The 25,168-nt window shown below is 36.2% G+C and overlaps 2 protein-coding genes across 2 annotated transcripts in view; both read left to right on the forward strand.

Annotated features, from left to right (window-relative positions):
- The window catches only part of LOC126367070 (hydrocephalus-inducing protein homolog), a 48,284-nt gene that overhangs the window by 1,387 nt on the left and 21,729 nt on the right, over positions 1-25,168 (forward strand). Inside the window, exons 2-46 of the mRNA XM_050010472.1 lie at positions 791-989; positions 1,257-1,395; positions 1,477-1,601; positions 1,671-1,853; positions 2,017-2,225; positions 2,575-2,812; positions 3,232-3,436; positions 3,819-3,886; positions 4,049-4,269; positions 4,445-4,678; positions 4,762-4,883; positions 5,013-5,199; positions 5,357-5,506; positions 5,939-6,132; positions 6,241-6,506; positions 6,635-7,077; positions 7,149-7,334; positions 7,417-7,492; positions 7,610-8,436; positions 8,522-8,692; positions 9,061-9,243; positions 9,331-9,540; positions 9,673-9,812; positions 9,972-10,113; positions 10,679-10,896; positions 11,233-11,382; positions 11,540-11,596; positions 11,807-11,919; positions 13,182-13,382; positions 14,083-14,143; positions 14,303-14,470; positions 14,909-14,970; positions 15,209-15,408; positions 15,816-15,926; positions 19,470-19,638; positions 19,860-20,086; positions 20,201-20,400; positions 20,548-20,790; positions 21,189-21,371; positions 21,453-21,744; positions 21,830-22,078; positions 22,156-22,474; positions 22,685-22,830; positions 23,273-23,373; positions 24,111-24,271. Coding sequence (XP_049866429.1) covers positions 809-989; positions 1,257-1,395; positions 1,477-1,601; positions 1,671-1,853; positions 2,017-2,225; positions 2,575-2,812; positions 3,232-3,436; positions 3,819-3,886; positions 4,049-4,269; positions 4,445-4,678; positions 4,762-4,883; positions 5,013-5,199; positions 5,357-5,506; positions 5,939-6,132; positions 6,241-6,506; positions 6,635-7,077; positions 7,149-7,334; positions 7,417-7,492; positions 7,610-8,436; positions 8,522-8,692; positions 9,061-9,243; positions 9,331-9,540; positions 9,673-9,812; positions 9,972-10,113; positions 10,679-10,896; positions 11,233-11,382; positions 11,540-11,596; positions 11,807-11,919; positions 13,182-13,382; positions 14,083-14,143; positions 14,303-14,470; positions 14,909-14,970; positions 15,209-15,408; positions 15,816-15,926; positions 19,470-19,638; positions 19,860-20,086; positions 20,201-20,400; positions 20,548-20,790; positions 21,189-21,371; positions 21,453-21,744; positions 21,830-22,078; positions 22,156-22,474; positions 22,685-22,830; positions 23,273-23,373; positions 24,111-24,271 — 8,731 coding nt within the window. The 5' untranslated portion in view covers positions 791-808. The remainder of the gene's footprint in view (positions 1-790; positions 990-1,256; positions 1,396-1,476; positions 1,602-1,670; positions 1,854-2,016; positions 2,226-2,574; positions 2,813-3,231; positions 3,437-3,818; positions 3,887-4,048; positions 4,270-4,444; positions 4,679-4,761; positions 4,884-5,012; positions 5,200-5,356; positions 5,507-5,938; positions 6,133-6,240; positions 6,507-6,634; positions 7,078-7,148; positions 7,335-7,416; positions 7,493-7,609; positions 8,437-8,521; positions 8,693-9,060; positions 9,244-9,330; positions 9,541-9,672; positions 9,813-9,971; positions 10,114-10,678; positions 10,897-11,232; positions 11,383-11,539; positions 11,597-11,806; positions 11,920-13,181; positions 13,383-14,082; positions 14,144-14,302; positions 14,471-14,908; positions 14,971-15,208; positions 15,409-15,815; positions 15,927-19,469; positions 19,639-19,859; positions 20,087-20,200; positions 20,401-20,547; positions 20,791-21,188; positions 21,372-21,452; positions 21,745-21,829; positions 22,079-22,155; positions 22,475-22,684; positions 22,831-23,272; positions 23,374-24,110; positions 24,272-25,168) is intronic.
- Positions 13,406-16,609, forward strand: LOC126367982 (uncharacterized). The gene is made up of 9 exons (XM_050011794.1): positions 13,406-13,649; positions 14,303-14,470; positions 14,909-14,970; positions 15,058-15,135; positions 15,209-15,408; positions 15,482-15,736; positions 15,816-15,926; positions 16,315-16,438; positions 16,556-16,609. Exons 2-9 carry the CDS (start codon positions 14,319-14,321, stop codon positions 16,570-16,572), a joined length of 999 nt encoding a protein of 332 aa, XP_049867751.1. The 5' UTR covers positions 13,406-13,649; positions 14,303-14,318; the 3' UTR covers positions 16,573-16,609.

Here is a 25,168-nt window from a genome sequence, read left to right on the forward strand (position 1 = left end):
ATTACAGTATTGAAATAAGTAGAATCTATCAAACTCTGATGAGTTTGGTGCACAAGCACTTGCTAATTAAAGTAACCAGGTCATTTACCTATATAAGTTACTACATAATATATTCAGAACTTGTATTTGAAGGAGGTGTATACTTAGGTATTTTAAAACACTATTGATCAATGTATCCTTCTCCCCGTTAGATAATTCCGTCTGTATATATAAAAGATATGAAGATGAGCACGACTGAGAGGCTGCAGCATTTGCAGAACATTGAGATATCCAACCTGGTGACCGAGGACCGTACTAAGAAGCCAGTGCTTTCCTTTTCACCGAGACTCATAGTGTTCCAGAACTTCAAACCTAATGATAGAATTGTTGCTAAATTCAATGTGAAAAACATCAGCAACGTGAGTTATATGTTACATACCTCTGAGACTTACGGTGGCGCGGTTGGGGAGAACTGCTCCATAGCCGGACCCCAAAATAGCATTAATTTTCTTTTCATGCTTTGTAGTACTATTTATTTCTTGGCGTTTACGTGAAGATAGAGATTAGGTAGACTTTAATAATTAGAAATTGTGTACTGAATAGTGGCTCAGCCGGGGACCACTCCATAGAACTTGTTCCCGTAATTCCTAGTGACTAGTACATTACTGCTTGTTTCTTTCATAAGATGAGGCATTAGGTTTTACAGGGCGTACTCTGTTACTGTATTAAGTATACAACTCGAATGATAAGCAGCGTAGACCACATTATTTTTTGGAAATTTTGGCTAGGTACAGCAATGTAGTTTTCGCAGGCGCCAGCATTCCTGAACATGGTATTCAAGGAGTCTACCAACTTTATGATCAAGCCGAGTAGCGGTGAGTTGCTGTCCCGCCTGGCTCCTGGCATCAGCGTCACCTTCGCAGTGACCTTTGTGCCTACACAGTTTGAGGACTACGTGCACAGGGTCTCTTTCTACACCGATGTTGATCAATACGTCGTGCCTTTGATAGGTACAGTATGCATTATATTTTATTTCTTATTACTGTTCAAATTTATTTTGAAATGCAACGAATATAATGATTCATTTGCCTTGCCACAAAGGACTCTGAACGGTTGTGTAAAAATATTATTAATAAGCTTGAGGCATATACAGAGCCGAGAAAGCGGATAAGCGGGCCGGCCCGCTAGTTACGCTTCTCAGGCGCTGCTGTATGCACGCTGCTGTATGCAGTTAGTATTACCGATCCTAGTTTATGAAACATCCACTTTGTTTTCAGCACTTGGCCCGAGACCAATCTTTGATTTCCCAGATGAAATTGTCATGCCACCGACACCACTTAAAATCGAAACTCAAGTGTCGTTAGGTGTTCATAATATTTGTGGTGTTCCAGCTGGTTTTACCATAGCCACGAGGAGGTAAGCACGGGGACATAATTCGACATATAAACCTAAAGGGACAATTCAATTTTATATTTTATTTTATTTAAAATATTCCAGCCCTTTTACAATACAACCAAAGTCTGCTTATTTATTTCCAAATACAAAAATTGAGCTCGTAGTCGGCTTTAAAACTATGCATCTGGGAGAAACAGTTGGAAAATTGACGGCGGTGTTTGAGACTGGTAAGTACAGCCATATTTTACTAGGTTATGATATGTGAGTAAATTAATATATTTTGAGTATATTTCCAGGTGAAGTGTTCCATATAAAAGTGATTGCCACAACGCACACAGTTAGTATAGAACTTGAAAAATCAGTAGTCAGATTCTTGGACACTTATAACACAATGGTGCGGCATCAAACTTACAAAATTACTAACAAATCAAACGAGTTAGTAACCTATATGTGTATGAAGAATGATAGCGTTTATAATGGTAAGTGTACTTGCTTGAAATAAGTTCACGATATAAAGGCTTAAAAATATAAGAAATACTTGGTATCTAATAAATAAGATAGTTCGATAAATGGGTGATTTGTAGCACTTTCACTCTACTAATTTTTCGGATAATTATATAAAACATTTCGATATTTTCATAGATTTTGAGGATAAAATAAAGTTGGCGACAATATTTTACAATCTAAAGGCTGGCGAGTCAGAGAAGTACAGGAAGTTGGTGCACTATGACGTGCTGAGCAGTGACGAACATGAGCGCGTCTACACGAGGATCTTCTACGACGAGATACAGGCGCTCGTCGCTGATGAAACATTACAGTTTCAAGATACGCACTTCTCTATTTTGCCTATTGTTAGTATTCGTAATTTTATTTTGATAGATGTTAGTAGTAGGTCACGAACACTAATATGTAACTCTTTGTCAAATCAGTAAGCTCATCTACACCCCCTCGGTCTTACTTTAGGTTTTAAATGTATGGCGTCAGACGTCACACACACAGATGCTTAAAAGTAGTTGGTGATGCCTAAAGTGACTGTTCGGTGCCCATAGTTCTCACATACTTACTTTCAGTTTACTTGACTCTTGTCTAACTACCATAGAGCAACACGGACCTCCGCGGACCGGCTTACTACTTACGTAGACATTTTCGATTTACGTCTGGGACTACCTCGATATATTGCACAAACGTTATCTTTTACAGAAAGGAAAATTATGGCCAAATAAAACGACGGAATTGACTATAACGTTTGCACCTAAAGAAATAGGTGATTTCCGGGCTGTCGCGTATTTGGACATCGATGGAATTTACGAGCGAGTGCCTCTGACAATGCAGGGAACAGCGATACCTCCCTCCATATATTTACACCTGGAAACTCTAGATATGGATAACGTTTATATCAACACGAAGTATAATTATGAGATAGTCGCAATCAATAAAGGTATGGCTGTTATTGTATCCGGAGTATATAATTTCAGATTCTTGTGTTCAATAGTCGGATGTAAGCTGTAATGTAATTGATCCCAGGCTTAGAGTTAGCAAATAACAAGGAATTCCAGCCTATGGCAAAAGTCAAATTTAGCTGCTCTATTATTTAAAAATAGAACACTCATCTAAATTATACAGTAGCGTATTAGTGTAGTCGCTACATGTGCCATGTCAGGGGCCTTTGGCGGCTCAATAATAACTCTGAACCCAGGTTTTCTGAGGGTGGTTATCCCTCGCATCCTACACGATAATCGAAGAAAAACGAAATTATATTTTTTTCCTTAGCTTGAATGAAACACTAGCAGTTTTTGTTACTTATATAAGAAGCAGGCGTGTGATTAGACGTGTGATATAATCCAGAAATGCTTTCAGGTCATATTAATGGCATAATCATGTATAAAGAAGTAGCACCACTATTTGGCAGTATTATTAGTTGTACACCAGAGAAACATTGTTTGCGGCCAGGAGAAAAAGAAACATTCACTATATCATTCCTGAACTCGAACCAGGGTCCATACTTCGAAGAATTAAATTTCGTCATCCCTGATACGGATGTAGTACGAAAACTATATTTGAAGTAAGTAGAAAAACTATATTAGGAAAAAGTAATGGTTCGCGCTTGGGTTCTCGTTGGTTCTCAGTTTTCTTAAATTTTGTACAGGGTGAGAATTAATATTTATAATAAGCCACGAAAAAAAAGGATAAATAATTGGTACAGATATATAGGATAGGTAGGTAAGTATAGGTATAATATTACATGCTTTTTTCAACATTTCTCTATTTATTTGTAGCAAAAGGTGCTGTTTACTTAGTAGACTTCGTATTTGTCAAAGTTTCCTATGATAGGTTATAAGATGATACGTCTTACTTGATAGACTTATATTTTGTTTTATATTTGTTACTGTGGTGTCCTTATAATAATAAACGTTTCTTTAATACTTTATTTCTATATTTTGCAGAGGAGATGTAATATACCCGTCGTTGACGTTTAGTGTACCATGTCTAGACTTTGAGAAAGTCAGTATTGGTAAGTTTACCATATACTATATAGTACAATTTTATTTCTCACATGTACAATGTACATAATGCTTCAATTTCAAATAAGTAACAAATCACAGTTAGTAACTTATTGTTATCTATCATACTTATTATTATACATATTACAATACAATATACAATCATTTGAAAGGAGTTCCCAAGACGTTGCAAATAGAGGCTATTAATGAGTCAGTGGTGAACGTGAAAGCTAACGTGAAGATATCGTCTGACGGCCCTGAAATAAGCAGCATCACTTTAGAAGATTGCGATGCCTCCGGAAGTATGCAATTGGAGACGCCTCAATGGCCCAGAGAATTTAACATTGATCCTTGTAATATTGAGTTGGAAGCCAAATCTAGAATTACGATAAAGGTAAGACGGTAGACGTAGTCTTTGTTAGAAATGAAAAGTCTGGATTAGGTCGAAAGAAAACTGCACAAATAAAGAAGGAAGGCGAAATACCGGAAATTTATTCCACTTGTGTACAGTATTTCAAATGCTTACTAGTATATATAACCGAATTGTGCCAATAAAAATTGATCCTCAGATAACACTCACGGCGAATTTGTGCCGAGCAAATCAGACATTTCTGGAACTGGAGTTGGACAAGTCTGACAGTCCACCGATCGTTCTGCCAATCAGGTACCATGCGATGGTTCCAGAAATCACACCAGCTCCCGACATCAAACTGCGCGCTTGTTTCTTGGACTTCGTGTACAACTACGATATCATTATATCATCTAATGAGTTTTGGGGATTCTCTTCTATCGAACAACCATCGGTAATTACGATAAAATATTATAGTTTTTATCATCAGTAAGTCAAATTATGAATATATAAATTGGTGAATGTTTCCTTTTCAAGTCGGAAGAAACTTTAAAAGTGGATGTGGGTATGAAACGTGGTTTAATTAGACCAAATACAACGATAAGTCTGCCAGCTACCATAGTGACTGAAGTCCTAGGTCTACAGGAGTACACAGTTCGGTAAATTTTAGTATTAATTATTAATAATGATTGTATAATATGAATAAACTTAGATACAGTTTAAATACAATATTTACTTTTCATTTGCCCTATACGTACGTAGTTTATAATGAGTAAATATGATTTCAGGATGCATTTATTCGGATTGTCACAGCCTATTGACATTTGTCGTATTATCGCTAATGGTGTAAGGCCTATCGTTACGTGTACTCCGATGACCTTGCAATGGGGTCAAACAAAACTGCTTACCAGGACGTGGAAGACTTTGACTCTATGCAACGATTCTCCAGTGACAGTCTATTTTAAAGCGGGTTTGGTAAGAAATAATTTGTTACGCCATGCCGTGGGCCAGGAATATTTGGTAAAATGGACTATACGTAGATAAAATCTAATATTGCTAAAATTGCCTCTAGACGTATAAGAGAACTGACTAATTCGCTTCGCTAATGCTAAAAATATGTATTTGTTTTTAGTTGAACCGTGATGGAAAATGGACGATCGATCCTGCTGAAGGCTCTATTGACCCTGAGTCTGAAACGGATCTGACTCTATTCCTCTATCTAGTAGATGCTGATACCTATACCAATAAAGCTGTGATTCAGTTGGAGAAAGTCAAGGACATTGTTAGTATTATTTATGTTATATTAAAATGTAACATCTGACTGACTCAAGCTTATAAGTTTTTCATAACATAACATTCGACAACACTTAGTATGCGAACAAAGAAACTATTCTTACCCGACTACTACAAACCCACAAGTGTTTGATCGCTATGTATGTATGTGTGTATGTACGGCTGTTCCCGTATTCCCGTAACTATCTACTTATTCGAATTTAACAAGGCGTTACTAGAAGCGGTTATATTTTCTGTAAAAACTAAAACCCGATTACGGAAAAGTCGCTCTCTAAAAGATATGAAACAAGAATATATTTTTCCGAAAAGAGGGGTTTTAGTTTTTAAACTTATGTTTTATTTCTTTTATCATCTTCATTACGCTTCCATTTGAAGTAAATCCGTATCGTGAAAATAAACCTATAAATTTACATATTTCCAGTTGGTACCTTTATCAGCTACAGGAGTGGGTACGAGTATTGTGGTGGGACCAGATCGGGATCACGTAAATCTTGGAAGGCATTTTGTAAAGATACCATTGACGTACAGCGTCATCATGGAAAATTGTGGGACGCGGTTGCATTCTTTGGAGTGGTTGGAACATTATAAAACACCTAAAACGGCGAAGCCGCCTCCGTATGTATCTGTCAACTTATATTTATTCATATGTCCACTACGAAAATTACCATATATGCAAACAATAAAATACTATTGTATTGGTTCTTGTGATTAACTTTGTTGCAGATTATTTTTTAACTTAGAACCCAGAGCCTTGAAATTAGCCGGAGGCGAAAAGGTAGAATTAAAAATAACTGGCATGGCTCTTAAAGTAAATGTAGTCAAAGAGATATGGTTTTTAATAGGTAGTGTGGAAGGAGTTAATAAGAAAGAGTTACTTCTGGAATGTCCGCTTGTGGCAGAATTCGTGGAACCGAAAGTTCTTCTGTCTACTACGCAGATAGATCTGCAATATGATTATGGCCCTTATAGCGAGTTTTACAAGTTAACAGGTACTTATTACTCAGTATGGCGAATATTTACAATTGTAAACTTTATTTTAAATATCCTACGAGTTGAACGGGATTAACACTTTCTTTAAACTCGCCGCAAATTTCGTGACACATCATTTTAATTTCAGATATCATGACGATAAAGAATGTTTCTAAGCTACCGCTTTATATAGATGTATCAATCAGACCACCTTTCGCTATTGTCAAAAGAGCTGGCACATACAAAATTGACCCCGAGGACGAAAAAATGTGCTGCTGTATATGTTACGATGAAAACGATTTGAATATACAGAATATAATTAATGAATGCGGTCCTCACCAGTCGAAAGTATTTATAGACTGTTTAACATTAAAACCAGTTGAACCATTGCGTAAAGGACCTCTTGAATTCTTTCAAGACATTCATAAAATTAAAATGGCTTTCAATCAAACACACGCTGTTGAAGAGAGATTAGAGGATCAAGAAATAATGAAGTTACAAATTTTATTTGATACAACCAAACATTTAACATTAAAATCAAGAATTTATGCTGATATAATGAGGATTAAATTTAAGGGACACAAAAACAAGGTAGAAATATTCATACGATATTTTAAGAAGAGGAGTATTAGATATTTTATGTTATCGTTTTATTGATACAGGATGCGGTGAAAATAATGGGCAGAATAAGTTTTCCAAATGTATCTATTTTAACACCAAAGGTAGATTTTCAATGTATCTTGAATGGGAGCGTAGAAAGCAAAACGATTAAACTGCAAAATCCTACAAATTTATTGGCATGTTACAATTTTAAGTGGAAAAAATGTAATATTGGTACAATACCATTGGTGAGAAATTTGCTGTGACCTTTAGTTAAATGTATTTTATAGAAATTCAACATAATCAATTAACATATTTTTCGAAGGACAGCCCGAAGTACCTATGATAGACTACCAACTGAATAATGTAGGTCAAATGAAAACAGAGGAACCAGAACAACCTAGCGGTAAGAATGTATACAAAATAAATGAATTTTGAACTACGGTTCATTAATGAGTACATTACGTTGCTAATTTCCTGGCTATTCTCCATGACTACCGTTAAAGGTATTTTTGCTTTTCAGCCACCACTATTGAAGATGTTTTGCCTAGTCCAAGTGAAGCTCCAGAAACATCCGAAAAAATTGGGGATACTGGTGATATCCAAGATCCTCTTTTAGTAGGAGACGATGGAGAGATCTTAAAAGGTGTAGAAAATCCCGAGTCAGAGTCAATTGACCCCGAAGAAGAATTTAGACAAATGAAAATTAAGATACTTAAAAAGACTACACCTATGATGGAAATGGATGAAGATCCTGGATTTCATTGGACACATAAGTTTCCTAAAATGAAAAAATATAAAAATCTTGATCTTAATGATTTGTTTCAGCTAATACCTCACCGGGGAATACTAATGCCTAATAGCACACAATTTGTGCATGTTATATTCAGACCAACGTACAATGTCAATGTCCGCGCCGTCCTCGAGTGCGAAGTTCTTGGAGGACCATCTGAATTTATTACAATCTCCGGCAAAAGCTCGGACTTGATGTTTAAGTTAAATTCTCAAACATTAAATTTTAAAATAAGGTCATTTCACGAAGTTGCCATCGAAAAATTAATAATAACAAATATCTCCCAGTTACCTTTTGAATACAAAACGTATCTGAATGAACCTGTTTTTGACAATGACCTACGAGCAACAATACGTGAAATTGTTCCTCCAGAGAAAGTATTACAACCTGAAGAAGAAACCCGGGTGTCGATCAACATACAACCTGGAGTTATTGGCTACTTCCACAGAGTATTCTTGTTAGAAATAGGACATCTTCCTCACATTCCGATTGAATCTTTTGGTTGGGGTGTCATACCGCAAGTTTATTTAACATTGCCAAGGCCAGGATTAGAAAATGTTAGATTCTGTTTTATCAACTTATGGGATTTGCATATAAAATATATTACCTACCTATATTAAACAAATTATCACTTTGTTTTAGTTGCCATTGGAATTGGGTTACGAAGCTATTGGTACCCTAACTATTGATTATTTGGAGGCAATCTATGAATTTTTTTGTAATGACAGTTCAGAACATTTGAATACGCCAGAAACAGAAAAATGTTTCGAGGATCCCGAGTTTCAAGTAGACTGGCACATATGTTCTGCTTGGGTAAAACCACTACTTAATTTTTTATTTTGAAAATAAGTTGATTTTGATCACAATCTGAACCATCTCACTTTACATTAATTTAGTATTTTAACAGATTAAAACAGGAGTAAGTATGCGAATTATATTTTTTTTATTGAAATATGCGTTATGTAGGTATATTACAATATTACATTGTTCACCGAGGGAAGAAAGTGACCGATTATATATACCTAAAAATTTCATATTGAAAATTACCGAAGATACCGTAGGTATAGTAGATTTAGCAGCAGGGCAGAACCTACTAACAGGCAGAAGGATAATACAGTTCGACCACGAAATACGATGAAGAGCTTCTAATGAATCATTGCCATATTCTTACGTACTTGCAGGACGGCTACCCTGACATTATGGATATTGAATTAGCAATCGAGAGGTTATTAGCGGTGAAGCATATAAAACAGCGACCAGAAATATTGACCATGTATGCCAGAACTAACAAGGTTGTACCCATTCCGGGTTTCAGTACAATTCCGTATTTGATTGATTTCGGAGTCGTTATTACAGGCAGCAAAGTAAGTATTCAACGACTATTATAATTATATCTTATAATAATTCAGTCAATACATTCTGCTTTGGTACATAATCAATTATGTTTACAGACGTACCGCTCTGTTGAAATAAAAAATTATGGACCACTATCTCTCAAACTACGTTTCGGTAAGGCAGTAGTCAATCGCTTTGGTTTAACTTATAAACTCGCTGCGAAAATGGCTCCAGGTGAAAGTGGGAGGTTAGATGTCACGTTTGCACCTACAGCCTACGATTTTCCTGAACTAGAACAAACGTTTAACACGTCTATTACAATAGAGGTGAATATTCTTATAATTTTTAATTTGTGTATGCTTCAATTAGATACCGTTGGTTTTGGTCTAAATAACGTTACGGTTAAGGATATATATTTATATATGACTTTAGTATCATAAAGCCTGAACATTTTTCAGGTGTCTTATGGTGTAACGATACCAATACAAATCAAATCTCTATGCGCTGTGCCGTATTTGAAATGTAATATCGATAAAGTTGACTTCGGAACCGTGAGATGCGGGGATGAAAAGGTGACTGCTGTCCCACTTAGAAACGTGTTAGTACAATTTGAAATACTTTATGAAGACTATGGTTACAATGAATAATCCAACTACTAGCTAAAAGGCGAGAAGTCAAGGAAGAAGTCCTTGTTTTTGACCAAGACGAGATAATAAAATATTAAGCATACCGAATAAAAAAAGCAACACTCTTTCAGGGGTAAACCAGTATGTATTTGGTACGTGACGTTAAAGCAGAAAACACCTGGTCCCTGTCCCACGACGATGTTGGAGACTTCTGGTAAATACGAGGCAGGGGAAGGAGGGTGGCTGAGTATATCTTTCAAACCAATCATGGAGGTTAGTGGTATATTCATTCATACATAAACTGACGTCTATTTCCCACAGGAGTAAGCAGAGACTATAGAATTCCTTTTGCTTCGATTCTGACACACTTCTCTTGCTTCCTCCACATTCATCAATCGCTTCATACACGCACGCCCGTTCAGAATAGATCGTACTAAACCTTTTCTAAGCACATCTCCAATTTGGTCAATGTAAGTTCTTCTAGGTCTTCGTCTGCCGGCCCTACCATCAACTTTCTTTATATAATCCTTCATCCGCAAAAATAAATAAAAATAATAATAATGGTATATTCATACCTTAATTCAATAGACATTGAATATCAGACTATATTTTGGAAAAAGAAAAAATGAAACGACAATACTTAGAATCAACAATTCTATGTGTGAAATTGATATTTGTTTTTACATCCATCACGCATCGCAAACTTTTATCAAAATTAATAATTTTCTATGATGGACTATTGAAACTATTTTTTTCCAATGAAAATAACTGTTACATCCTTATGATCAGTTGAATATATTTTCCAATTTAGAAGTTATATTGTATCGACAATCGGCAGATATCGTACGAAGGGACGTTGATATTCAAGTTTCACATGAACCCTACTAAGTTGACAATACCGGTGGTTGGGCAGGGTGTGTTTCCACATGCTCATATCATCGGGCCTAGGGTGGTATTTCCGCCTACTTTGCCATGGGCAGATACTACGGAAATTTACTTGGGAATCACTAACCCTTGCCCATTTCCTATCGAACTAATTATGGCGCATACAGACAAGTGAGTATCGATCGTATTGAAACAAGTATCGCATCAATTATCGTAACAAGACGCGAAGGTTGTAAATTTTGTTTGCTTTTGGAATATATTTAATATCACGTGCACAACGCTTTACCAAGAGGTATTTGGTCTCAGTAAAAACCGTGACATCAAAACTTCATACACGACAGAAGAAGAAAATATATTATGCATAGCGGTCAAGAAAAACCTAATGAATCCATCGTGATTGAGAAGTTTTAAAAGTATGTCAAATACTTCAATAATCAGTTGTGCCTTCATGCCCTCTTAGTTTATTTTTATTCTGTTTTTATTAATAAGTAAATGTTAAAATAACAGGAAATGGAAGGAGGAGGATGAAATGTATGCGTTACTGGATCGGTATTATAACAAACCTGAAGAGTTGTTGTTACCAGCAGTGAGACCCGGTGTGGGCATGCCACCACCAGTACAAGCTTTCTTTGATCGATACAAGACTAATGTTCAAAGGTACTTATTTATTCGAAAATATAAGGTATTACGGTAATGGTCAAACCATTATATTTGAAATTGCAACCAAATTGTCAGTCAGAAACCAACTCATCGTTGAAAGTAGTATATTTTTTGTTTATATATTTTATTTTTATTTACTTTAATATTTTTTTAGAAATATAGAAGAAGAAGCAGCGCTCATGAGTAAAGCACGAGGAGCGACTCCAACTAAGTAAGTTCAAATAAAAAGAACACACAAAAGTGAAATCAAAAAACAACAACACAACAAAAACTTAAATATAGCGGTGAGGTTTGGGTGTATATACTATACACTGCATGCCTCTTCGGGGATATACGCGTGATGCTATGTTATGTTATGTTAAAGTGGAATAGTCAATGATTTCTAAAATAAAACAAATATTTATATCGTATTATCTTTCAGACGAGCTAAGAGTCCTAGAAAATCAATGGCATCATCAAAGCATGCTCAAGCAGAAAAAATAGAAAAAGATGCATCTCCTAGGAAATACCGCACCGAGGCCGAAATCATAGCTGGTATGTGATAAGGTTTATTTATATAAAATTTTGTGAAAGTATAAGAAAATAGATGAAAATAATCATTAGAATGAAGTAAGAGACGTACGTCTATTGAAAGCACTATAATGGCAAATCGATCAGACAAAAAAAAATACTACTATTTGGACTTAATAGATTGAAGCAGTCGCCGTAGCCGAAATCGGCTGGATCACAACATCATCATCGCCATTAATTAATTTACACGTCCGGTACTGGGCTTAAACCTGCCCTTTGGCGTATCACTTAGATCTTAGGCTTTGTACTTGTAAATTCATACCTGTAGATTTGCAAGTACAGAACTTCTACTAAGTACTTACTACCTAGTAACATATTATAAATCGATGTGCGAATCAGATAAATCCAAGAGTTGTACATACAGTCGTTGTTCTAAGCTCATTCGTAGTCTATGTCTTTATTTTAGATGAAATTAAGGCTATGAAGGAGGAAGGATTGGATCCTCTAAAAGAATGTTTAGATGGAATGGACTCATCGTCCAAAGATAAAATTGTAGACAAGTATGCTAAAGGTCTCCTAGTATTTTTTCATGGATCACCGTGCGAAGGTACAGATTTAAGATTTAAGAAACCGCTGTTGCATAAGTACATTTTTCGACGTGCATTGTGGAATGTTGATTTATCTACGCTGCTAAGGCATCCAGTAGTTGTAGTTGTATGTGTAGTGGAAGTAATTTGTTCTTTTTTACGTCCGAACATTGTAGAAGTATAAAATAAACAACCTTTAGTTTACTTAATTATGTTAGACGTAATGGGTTCATTGTTGACTGTCATCGAGTTCAACGACGTTCTTAGGCGCTTAGCTGAATGTGGTAAGCTCACAGTTAGGTACAGACCGTTTGCCTCTTATTCGCCACTCTCTATATTTTAAATACATACTTATAAATGTAAATAAATATTGTCATATATTTAAGGCTTTAATGGTACAAATCAAGATATTACGTTATATATTATATTATAAATGGAGTGTCCCTGCAGCGTGAACTGTACGCAGTTTGCGGCGTTTCGCTTGTCGATTCAGTCAGTGAGCGGCTGAGTCGTTGCGAGCGTCGGCTTCATACGGCTTCGTCGCTCACTTAAGTGAGACGCCGGCGCCGTTCTGAATTAGTCAGCAGACAGTCAATCGCTAACTGCTAATGAAATACGCCTAATGGGAACACGGCCACAGGATGATAAACAACACGCCTATTCAGTATTATCCAAATTGATTTTAATGACTTATTCCAGAGATGCATTGTAAAGAGATTGCTTACGCGCTAGGAATGCACCTAGGCATCCCTACTGTAAGTTTCGATCTGTGTGTTGTTGAGGCGCTTTGTACCTGTGAATGTCCCGCTAGAGAGACCTTGTTGACTACTATCAACGAATTGTACGAAAATGTAAAGAACAAAACTGAGAACCAAAATGATGCGAATGGTGAAGCAGAAGGTATTTAATATTAATTAGCATTGTGTAGAAAGCAGTGTAGATAATATCAGTAATATGCATATTTATTGATCGTGTGTATCGTATTAAACAGACGCTTACTGGGAGCATGAAGAAGAATTTGATATAATAATGAAAAAAATTGATACTTTGGCTCACGCGAAAAATGTGGGAACACCACGTTCTAAGGTCGGAGAAAAGAAGAAGAAAGAAATGACATCGGCCACGCCACCTTCTACGGTGATGGCGCAAGGAACCATGTTTCAGATGGTACTAGTTTATTATACGGACGCTTATTATTTAATTAATAGTAATTTAAATCATCTTTGCCATAAGTAGCTAACGTACTCCATCACACTGCCGTTGAGAATTTGTTCTAATGTAAGTTCTTTATTGATATTAATAATTCGGAAATATAATTTATAATGGTTATTTCATTTTCTATACAATGTGGTGCGACGGATGTTATTGATTTATACTTAGTTTATTTAATTACAAACTCGCTGACAATGACGTTTTTGTTCCATGAAGGAATTAATTCACGAGCTTTTAACAGAGTTCTTTAATAAAGAAAAATATCAACGTGGTTTTATAGTCGATTCTTTAACAAGTATTATATTGAAGAATCCTCCGTTGATGCTAATGACAGTGTTAAAATGTAAAGATACAATATGGAATATACACCTAGTGCTATGTCAGTCAGATTTCTCAAAATGGCTACAAGCATATGAAGAAGCTCAGCGAGAAACGGAACTCCTAGAAGAGTAAGTTTACGAAGTTTCATTGATATTTGTAGCGATTTTCACAGTGAGCTTAGTCACCACGTAAATCTCGTACGAGTAGTTGTCAACATAGGACATGCAGTCAGTAAACTGGCTGATTCTATTCTAGACTCCATCTTGCAACTAATTTTATGTTTTCAGACAAGTTACTAAAGTAATGGTCTACGATGAAGAAGAAATAAAAAAAATCGTAGATGAATTTGAAGAAATGGACGAGGAAGAATACGAAAATGCCAATCCTGAACTTAAACAACTCTATATTCGACACGGTTTAGAAGCGAGAAAAAGAAAATATTTTGAAAAGATGGGGTAAGGTTTTCGTCAATTATATTTAAGTTATAACCTAACGTTGTTCGAGTATTTTTGTGATTGGCAAGAATTAGTATGATTAAGTAGTGTGACGTGAATATGGTGGCATGTAATATTTTTAGTTCACGTAATATATATAATTAATTACGTTAGTACTAAGGTCACCTTATATATTATTTATTTTATTGTGATACTATGTTTCTTTGTGTTGTGAAAGTAAAATAAAATAAATGTTACCAAAATGAGATCAATGAGAAGTATGTGTGAGCATCGAAAAATAGGATAAGAAGTAGTGTGACAAATAGTTTAAGCAAGTTCCTAGTCGAAGTATGTACCTATCCTCTGGGAATTCGGATACGCCATAAGCTTCTGATACATCAAAGACCAAGTATTGGTCCTTGTGATACATAGTTTATATACAATGTAAAACTTTTTTAGAATGCCAAGTGACACCTTCACTAACCTCGATAGACCAGACAAAAAGTCGGCAAAAGGTAAAGGTAAGTACAAAACCTTTTCTACAATTTTAAATAAAGTTTAAAACTTACGTTTCATTTACATATTGATTGATCTTGACTTTTATATAGATACGAACGCAGGAAATGTACCATCAGCGGTTATTACTACAGACTCGAAGAAAAAAATTAAGAAAGACGACGCCAAAGGTAATTTTTGTAAACCTGTTTATGTAATGTAATATGAGTAAGGAATAAGTATCAATAACATATTTTATTTTAGGGAAACAGAGCGAAGTAGTTGCCATGCAACAAATGTATCAGGAATATAATAAAAATGTGTACGAATATCTCATAAACATCGCTAATAATTGGATTATAGAGGAATGTGAGATAGGAGTCCCATTACTAAGTTTTAATGGTCAGCTTTTGGGCGCCACTCAGAAGAAAAATAAATCAAAGAAATCGGAAGTGATGTTGGCGGTAACACATATTACTCTTTGTTATTTAATATGGATTTTGGTAATATTCTTCATATTTTTAAAATTTATTTCAGATGTCTGAGGTTAATTTTGCTGATAGAGGTTTCCCTTTGACATTAATTCAATGTCCATGTTTGCGATATAAAGAGGCTGTTGTGAATATGTTTAAAAATTGCGCCTTTGTACAAGAAAAATTGAAAGTGGAGGAAGAATTTGACATACTACAATGTCCAGTGATCAGTAAAGAGTATACAGTATTACTACCAAAGACCATGCCTGTGTTACACTTTGAGGATTGCTTAGAGTGGTACCACTTGGATGAAGCGACGGTAAAGAACACAATAATAGTAAAAGTTGCATTCTTGCATAATATATAAGGGTCCGTAAAATTGAATGTGTAAATTACAGATTAAAAAATGCGAGTGCAATCAAATCACGGACTTAAATTTGCTGGACGACTCTACACAAGACAACGTCTTGAATATTCTTTCTAAATGGCACTGTACTTGCGGCAAAAAGGTAAAGTATATGTTCAGAATAGGTAGGTGAGGTTGAGGAGCTCGGTGGCGCAGCGGTAAACGCGCTCGGTCTGCGATTGTTGAAGTTAAGCAACTTTCGCAAAGGCCGGTCATAGGATGGGTGACCACAAAAAAAAAAGTTTTCATCTCGAGCTTCTCCGTGCTTCGGAAGGCACATTAAGCCGTTGGTCCCGGCTGCATTAGCAGTCGTTAATAACCACCAATCCGCACTGGGCCCGCGTGATGGTTTAAGGCCCGATCTCCCTATCCATCCATAGGGAAGGCCCGTGCCCCAGCAGTGGGGACGTTAATGGGCTGATGCTGATGATGATGAGGTAGGTGAGAAAGTTGTTAAATCAATTTAATGTATTTTCTGGCATTCTTTTAAGGTTAATTCTTCGCAAACGTCTACAAGTGAAATACCTTCGACATCTTATGATAGAATGGTCTCGGCAGAAGAGGATGATGCATATCTGTATCCGCTACCATTACATTGTGTCAAAGCTGTGCCAGGTAAACAAGCAAAACATTTTACAAAAATATATTTTATACTACATGCAAGTAGCAAAGTTTGCGGTGTACAAAACTGTATAGGTACAAAAAAAAACATGAATACTTTTCGTATTGCAGACTCCGAAACAGATTAGTAGGGACCATTCTGTTTCAGCCCCTGATAGCCGTTTGATATTGGACCCCGGTGACTTAGTAAGATGTAAATTTACTTTTCACCCTAAAAGCGAAGGTAATGTCTCTATCAAACGTTACGTTGAAGTGGCTGGATGGCCAGAGTCTAGAGTGGATATCGTAGCAAGCGGAATATGCGACCTTCCTAGGTATGATGAAATCTATGTCTATATTGCCTATGTCTCTAAAAAATACACTTCTCATCAAAAAAATCGAAACACTTCCGTTTTCATTGTTTCTGTCCGAATTTAACACAAAAAAGAATTCATACGATGAAAAAAAATACATACATGTATAGCTGGCAGTTTGGCCATTACAGTAATAAGCGAAAATTCTAAATTCAAAATTAGAATTTCATTTGTTTATCTTATAAACGAAATGAATCACTGTTTTGAGACAAATGTGTGTTTAGGGTTGGAGTACATTTAGCGTTTAAAAACTAAAAATTGGCGCCTATCCTTAAACTTTTTGTTTTTTATTTCAATACTGTGACTTTGGGACGTCTGAAAAAAGGTTTTTTTTCTAAAACGTATGGATACTTCGCCCACAGAAGCCGCCCAAGTTGTGGCATTGCTGGATTCTGGCCTTAGTCAGCGTGTTGTGGCTGCAAGACTGCATCTAAGCCTGTCATCTGTTCATAGAGTCTATAAACGTTATCGGGAGACTGGTTTGTTCACGCGCCGTTCAGGATCTGGCAGGAATCGGGTCACTTCTGAGCGAGATGATCGATTTATTGTAACAACTTCTTTAAGAAATCGACGCCTTAACGCTTTTCAACTGCAGCAGCGGCTTCGTGTTGTACGAAGGGTGGCTGTAAGTGACTCTACAATTAGAAGAAGGTTGAAGGATCGTGGACTGGTACCGCATAAGCCAGCAAATGGGCCGAAATTAACTGCAGACCATCGAAGAGCGCGCCTTAACTTTGCACGTGAGCACCTAAATTGGTCATACCTACAGTGGAGCAAAGTTCTCTTTTCTGATGAGTGTAAAATTATGCTGTATGGTAACGACGGAAGGAACAAGGTCTACAGAAGAGACGGAGAACGCTATGCACAATGCTGCATTGAAGAAAAGGTCAGCTATGGTGGCGGTTCGTGGACGGTTTGGGGAGGAATCAGCGCCGACGGTAAGACAGAGCTTGCTTTCGTGTCTGGGCCACGTCTGCCTGCACTAAACTGTCATCGGTACGTCGAAGAGTGTCTCGAGCCTCATGTGATGCCCTATGCACATTTTATTGGCAACGGCTTCATATTCATGCACGACAATGCTAGGGCTCACACCGCGGGCGTCGTACGAGATTATCTTAACGAAGTCGATATCTCTATTATGGAATGGCCAGCAAGAAGCCCGGACATGAATCCCATTGAACATCTGTGGGATGAATTAAAGAGACGAATTCGAGCAAGAGATCCTGCCCCAGAAACACTTAGCCAGCTGCAAGATGCAATCCAAGAGGAATGGGACAATATACCACAGCATGTGATCGTGACTCTCATCCGATCGATGAAGAACCGTATGGAAGCAGTAATTAGAGCTCGGGGAGGGAATACAAGTTATTAAATAAACGTTTTTTAGCTTTTTATTTCATTTACGTGTGTTGTTTTATCCATTTCCTTTATACTCCATACGGAATAAAAATGACTCATTTAACAAAATACGAAACCTATGAAAAATTCATTTAAATTTAGAACATTAACATTAAGATTTGATAAGCTCATATTACTCACTATTAAACGACATTTAACATTTATTCCTAAATGTACACATTTTTCTGATAATCCTGACAAAACGTAAACTTGCAAGGTGTTTCGATTTTTTTGATGAGAAGTGTATTTACGTAACAAATATCACAAGCGTTTTAGCAAATACTGGTTTAAAGTTGTTGCTGACAGTAATTAAATCTTAGCTGCAATTTAATTTTTTGTTTAGTAAAGCTACCATTTTAAAAGGAGACAATAATATAGTCTCACGCCTGAAATAAAAAAAATAAATATGAAGTAGTTTTTGATGTAATTCTAGGTTGGACAGTCGATCTAAGAAAATGTTCCAAGACTTTGTCAGGAGGACTGTGGAGGATAATGTCTACAAACTGACATTCTTGCACGATCAAAAACGTTTTGAATTTGGTCCTATTTTCATTGGAAAAAACAGGTTAAAATACATTTCTGTCATCGTTTTGTAGTTTAAATCCCAAAAATGGCCAAACGTCTTCACCTGTTTTATGCTGTTTTCAACTAGTGATTTTTTACTCGCAGGTTACTTAAATTTTGCCTCGGTTATTCAATTCCTTGTCAGAATCATTTTTTGTCGTCGATTCTAAAACCGATGCATCTGCCCATTATTAGTCAAGCTTCCTTATCTGCTCGTTTCAGCGCATTTTTATATTGCAATAAGTGTAAGCAACAAAGAGAAATACTCGCTAAGTAACTTTGATGTAGTTGTTTACAGTAGATATTTCTTTTAGAATTTATGAAGAAGAGTATACTATTGACCTAAAAAACTGTTCATTGCTATTGGCTGATGTAGATATTGGATTTTTAGAAGAGACCGATGTGTTTCAAATTGATAAAAGAACGATTAAACTAGAAGTGAGTTGACCTATGCTAAAGATTTTTCTGGACTTCATTGTCAAATTATTATAAATTAATATTTATTATTATGAAATATGAAGAAGTAGGTAAATTAAGATTAAGAAACGTAGGTCTCTGTACTTTTTTCCCATTAGCAAATATTTCAAAAATTTGATTGTCTTTAAAGTAGATAAAATCTCTATCATATTGTTTCAATTTTTGATCGTTTCTAATGTTTTAAAATATTTAACGTGTCTTTGGGATATTATTCGTTTTTTCCCATTTTGTAGCCTGGTTGCCGTGATAAGCTTAAAATAACCGCTGCGCCGACAACCATAGGAATACACAACGTTCTGATACTGTTCTGCATCAAAGACAATCCAGAAATAGTGGAGGTTAACGTCTCCTGTTGTGGAGTTGTGCCTATCGTGGAGATACTACCTGCCACCAAGACTATTGGTAACATGATTTTCAGTAACATGATAATAACTCTACAATTTGATATTGAAATGTTCAACTATTTGGACTGTAATACCAAATTGTAGAGTGGATTGGTGAGTAATGACATCATTTTTACATTGTTATTATACCTGTCAGCTGTTGTTATTTTAGATTCACTTGAAGTAGCATAATATGTATAATATTTCGTAACGTATTTATCGTCATAATCGTTGTTGCAGACTACAACAAGATTCTACTATACAGGCGTGAAGACGAAAGGTTTATTGTTAAGAACGACTCGATATTGCCCATAATGTGGAAAGTACGGAACACGGAGGACTTTGTGGAAGACTTCATCATATCGCAGACCTCCGGGATCATACCTAGGAACGACAATAAAGTGGTTCCGGTCACCTACATCGCCTGTCGCGTTGGCATTATTTTTCAATCACCTTTGATTATTGATGTATGTATTCGACTTCACTAATATTTACAAGACCACAAACCTAGTTACAATGCGAAGTCATCATCATCATTTAGTTCTTGTACATTAGTTACATTAGTTGTTATTGTATTCTAGATATACGATGAGCTGGGCCGTGGTGAGCCTATGGTTGTGGACACCCTGTACCTATCGGCGGAATGTTACGACGTGATGGTGGAGTGTGCCTATGAGAACCCCAACGAAAGTTACCTCAATTATGGAAATGTCAAGGTGAACTCTACAGAGTATCGAGAGATGTATTTACTCAATCGTGGGAAATATAACATTTTTTACAAGTAAGTACCTGAATTCATGAATAAGCCGATAGCTGATGGATGATGCTATATTTTCTTAAATAAGTATTCTGTTTTTTGCCAGATTAAACTATTCCAGAGAATAATAATAATAAAATGCATACAATGAAACTTAAACGAAAATTTCAGATTAAAAAAAGTAAAAGACTTTCCGGAACCAGGTCTACTAAAATCGTTTGAGGCGGACCCTGAAACTGGGGTAGTGCCTCCGACACTTAAACTGGTGGCCATAGAGTTCCAGTGTACGCCCACCACCTCGATGAACCTCGTGAATGTACCTGCGTATACGTGCTCCTTGTTGGACGGCAGCAAGGACCAGGTCGTCGTCGCCAAATTCCCAATCTGTGTCACGATTGCATCTTTCTACAATACGTAAGTTTCCTTCGTCGTCGGTTATTAGGACCCCACTTTTGTACTTCTCAGAGACAGTGGACGGCATCGGGTAGTTTCTTAGGTCAAAGATAAATTATGAAATTTTGATTACTACATGAATACATCTAAAGGTGCCAAAAAACGTTTTCTTTTTTCTATTTAACTTATTTATGATTTTTTAGCGACATTTTGTCACGTTTTTTTCTATGTCGTCACAGGTTTCTTTTTTATACAAATTCCATACAAGTTTTGACGTTTATTAAAAAGTCTTAGTACTGAACTTTCATATTTTGCTATCGGCAAATAAAAAAAAAATACTAGCAGCGTTGCGCTCTAACAAATATCAAAGTTAGTGTAACGGTTATTTAAATGTTAAGATAAACTTGAATTTATTTCAGTTTTACTTTGTTCCCTCTTGGAGAGCTGAACTTCCACGTCATAGCGGTTGGTAGTGGAGTGATGAGAGATGTTATACTAAACAATACAAGCAAGTGCCCTTTCAATTACGAAATTATCATTCCCGAGCAGTACCGGTCAGATCCCCAGGCTGTCTCACAACTGCCGAAAGGAAAGGATACAAAGTAAAATTATGTACTACATTTTGTGATATCTAATGTACATATTATGAACGCATGTAAAAATATAATGAAAATTTCTTGCAGGTTAAAAAACCCCCCTATCAAATGTGGAAACTTCTTGATTGTGAATGAAGATAATCTACTAGCCCCCGGGACTAGTAGAACTATTCCGATTCAGTTCCTAGCCACGGGGCCTCGCAGGTTCGAGGAAACTATTCATTTCGTAGTGAGCGACACGTGCCCTTCTGAAGCACAGGGGGTTCCTCTTAGACTAGTTGGCACCGGGGCGATGCCTACTCTTGACTTCTGGAATCTAGACAACACTTTCAGGGAGCACCTTATTGTGAGGAATATGTGTGATTACAAAGTACCCGAGGTAAAAACTACCCACCAAGACAGATTACATTCAAACTTAAAATTAGATACATAAACACATAATACGTTACGTTTACGTTTTCCAGTCATCTCCCCACTGTGTGTTCGTGGAAGATTCAGTAACGTTCCACTTTTTCTGCGTAACTGTGAACAGTTCTCACAAAGGGCACATAGATATGTACAATAATGGATTTGTATCGTGCATACTCACCATGAAAATGCACTATCAAGCGAATACTTCTGCTGAAATTTTTTCCTTGGACAAATATGAGTTGCAGATAGAGCCACTAATGCATAAGCGGTTGGGTATAATTTTTAGCCCAAAGGCTCTCAAGGTAGGTCTTGTATACTAAGTTAAATAAGAGAGCTACAACATTTTTTATAAGATGATATGTATAACTGTTGATTTTAGGAATACCGGGCAGTTTTGGAAGTGAAACTGAAGTTATTACACAATCAAGAAAAGTCGTTTAGTTTGTGTATCACAGGGGAGGGTGTGATACCTAGAATTCGGCTTCTGAAGCCGCCACTTTGGCACCATAGACTGGCCGTGTTGCGATTCCCAGTGACCTGCCTAGGCTCAGAGACCAACAAAATCATACGGTTCAAGAACATAAGCACCATAACGAGTGTCGTCGTGTTGAATATAGAGCAACCGGACAACGACAGACCTGTATTTTGGATGAGAACTACCACAAAATGTATTAACATGGTTGTTAGAGAAAAAACTGGTAATACTATATATGTAATTTATTAGAATTTTGGCCATAGTTTATAAAATATGCTTTGTAAATTTACGGTAGTATTTTTTTAGCATTATTCATGTACCTATAAATAAACGCTCCTATAGATTTGATATTTGCAGATTCTCATTACAGAAGAGGTCCAAAAAATTTTGTTGATACACGTTTTCATCTAATATGGTTTGGTTAATTTTACAGCTAAGAAACAAGGCACATATATAAAGCTCAGTTTAAGACAGGAAGAAGTTGCATCGGTGCAAGTATTTTTCAACCCGTTAGTTAAAGGTCGAACTAACTGTGAAGTCAAAATAAATATTATTAATAATCTTTATGAATTCTTCACGGTACGGAACTAATATGTTTTTGGTAATTAAGTAGTAGTCGCATATACTATGTATTTTTCTCTGAATTTAAATAGGGATTTGTATAGGTATCTTTTCGTTTGTAAAGTATTTGATATTTGAGCAGTGAAGAAAGCGACACCATGAAGTAACTAATACAGGGTAAAAAATGAAATAAAGATGAATTTTTCGGCGCGAAATTTCACTTGTCGTAAATAATATACTACGGTCGGTATAGCATTGGTACTTTATACAGAACGTATGGAAGGGATAAGACATGGCAACACTGTAATTTTTCAGTGCAGTGTTTTCAATATGAGAAATTGTCGCGGTATTTCTAATTTATAACTCAAATATTCATATAGAGCCAGAGTTTTGGCCACTAGAGAGATGTGGTGAAACTTTATGAATGTGTGTGTGTATTTTTTTTTTTATTTAATTAAAGGTATTATGCGAAGCCGAAGCATTCATGGAAGATGTTATACTGATTGGGTTGGAGATGCTATCGATGGATTTTGATACTGAAACTACTACAACCGAGCTCGGGTAATATAGCTTTGTTAAGTTTACGCGGAAATTATCATAATTAAAGCACATAATAACGGGTTCTTACCGCGTTTAAATGGGGATATGAGACTCCCATATCCCCAGGGGGTCAGGGAGTTTCATATCCCCATATAAACGCGGTAAGAAACCGTTATTATGTGCTTTAATATAGCTTTGGTTTGATTATTATCAATGCTTTAATTTCAACATAGAGCCTCCACAGTTTTCTTTCAGATATTTCTATCCTACGGTTTTGCTTACTTCAGAGGGCTTATCCAAATTGTATCAATCTCATTAATTTTCACTTGCTTTATCTTAACGTTGAGCATAGAATAAGGAATAATATTACGTATAGACCGGCAACTCTCCGCTGCCCACCAGCGTCTGAGCTAGGATTACCTCACCCCTCCTCGAGCGTAGTTTAGTTTAGACTTAAATCGTATGGCGTCAGATGTTACACACAGATGCGGGTGATAACGTCAATGTGTGGTGTCTTTGTAAAACGAGGTTGTTTGAATGAAGTATCCTGGGTGTGCGTATAGTTACCAAAAGCGTAGGATAGTATGTTTGCCAAGGAACGACTGTACTCAGTCGTGAGATATATTTTAGTTTATATGTCGTTTTCATCACTAGACTATTATTATTATTTGGAAAAGTGGCCAGCGGCGTACGGTTGAAATAATCATCGCATCAGAAAGTTTATCTTTTAAAAACCCTTGTTATCCAATTATTATTAGGAAGGTAGCGTCTACTGGCTCTACAACAGACAGTAAGAAGAAAAGCAAGAGTGCCCCGGTGACGAAGAAAAAATCAAAAGAATTTAAGAAGAAAACTCCACTAGAGTCGAAGGCGGAAGGTGCCATAGAGCCGGCAGTACTCAAGTACCTATTAGATTTTGGTATGTTCTGTCCCATTTATGAATAATTAGTTAACATGACAAGTCTGTATAATGGTTGTTAGGTATCTTTATAAAGGTTGAACGGATTTATGCGTGGTAGGACTCTAATATGGAAAAAAAACTTTATTATTTACTTTCATGGTGTTACTATACTGTCTACACCTTGTATGTGTAAAGTACCTAAATCTTTACAAGTAAATTAAAGATAGTAATAGACGTCCAAAACATTTTAAAAAATCACGTTTTCATAAAATGAAATGACTGGTTTAATCATTGATGTATAAAACTGTTACTATATGGTTTAACATTTCAACGCCGTTAATCCGTTAGTCCCGGCTATCTATTAGATGTAAAAATCACCACTAACAACCCGAAGTGGAGCAGCGTGGTGGAGTATGTTCCATACCCCCTCTGGTTGATTGAGGGGAGGCCTGTGCCCAGCATTGGAACGTATATTTATGTATGTGTAGGTTTTAACATTTCTACTACAAATTGTGCTATAAATAAATAATATACACAGGTGTTGGTGACAGCGTGACGAATACTGATATCAAGTGGAATTTCCCATCGGATTTTTTTTTTAACTATTTTCAGTTTCATACCACAAAAAAATCTGAACCACGAATCTGCAGTGCACGGCAAAACTTTTTAAGTTTGTGATGTACTGTACTAAACATGATAATGTACTTTGCAATTGTTTATAATATTAATAAAAAAAAAACTTTTGCGGCGGAAAATTCCACCTGATATCAACTCAGAATCATGGTCTGAATCATTTCTCAAAGTTTTTATTACGATGTCACTAACACATATAAACAAGCTACACACGTCCCACTGCTGGGCAAGCTACGATGGGCAAGCTATAAATACATAACATAACATAAACAGCCTATATAC

Source organism: Pectinophora gossypiella, chromosome 1 (genome assembly GCF_024362695.1).
Source record: "Pectinophora gossypiella chromosome 1, ilPecGoss1.1, whole genome shotgun sequence".
In the NCBI taxonomy this organism is placed as follows: Eukaryota; Metazoa; Arthropoda; class Insecta; order Lepidoptera; family Gelechiidae; genus Pectinophora; species Pectinophora gossypiella.

Coding starts and splice junctions, on each gene's coding strand:
- LOC126367982 (XM_050011794.1), top strand. CDS start 14,319: ATGGTCTACGATGAAGAAGAAATAAAAAAAATCGTAGATGAATTTGAA. Junction 14,471..14,908: donor AAATATTTTGAAAAGATGGG/GTAAGGTTTTCG, acceptor AAACTTTTTTAG/AATGCCAAGTGACACCTTCA. Junction 15,409..15,481: donor AATCGGAAGTGATGTTGGCG/GTAACACATATT, acceptor AATTTATTTCAG/ATGTCTGAGGTTAATTTTGC.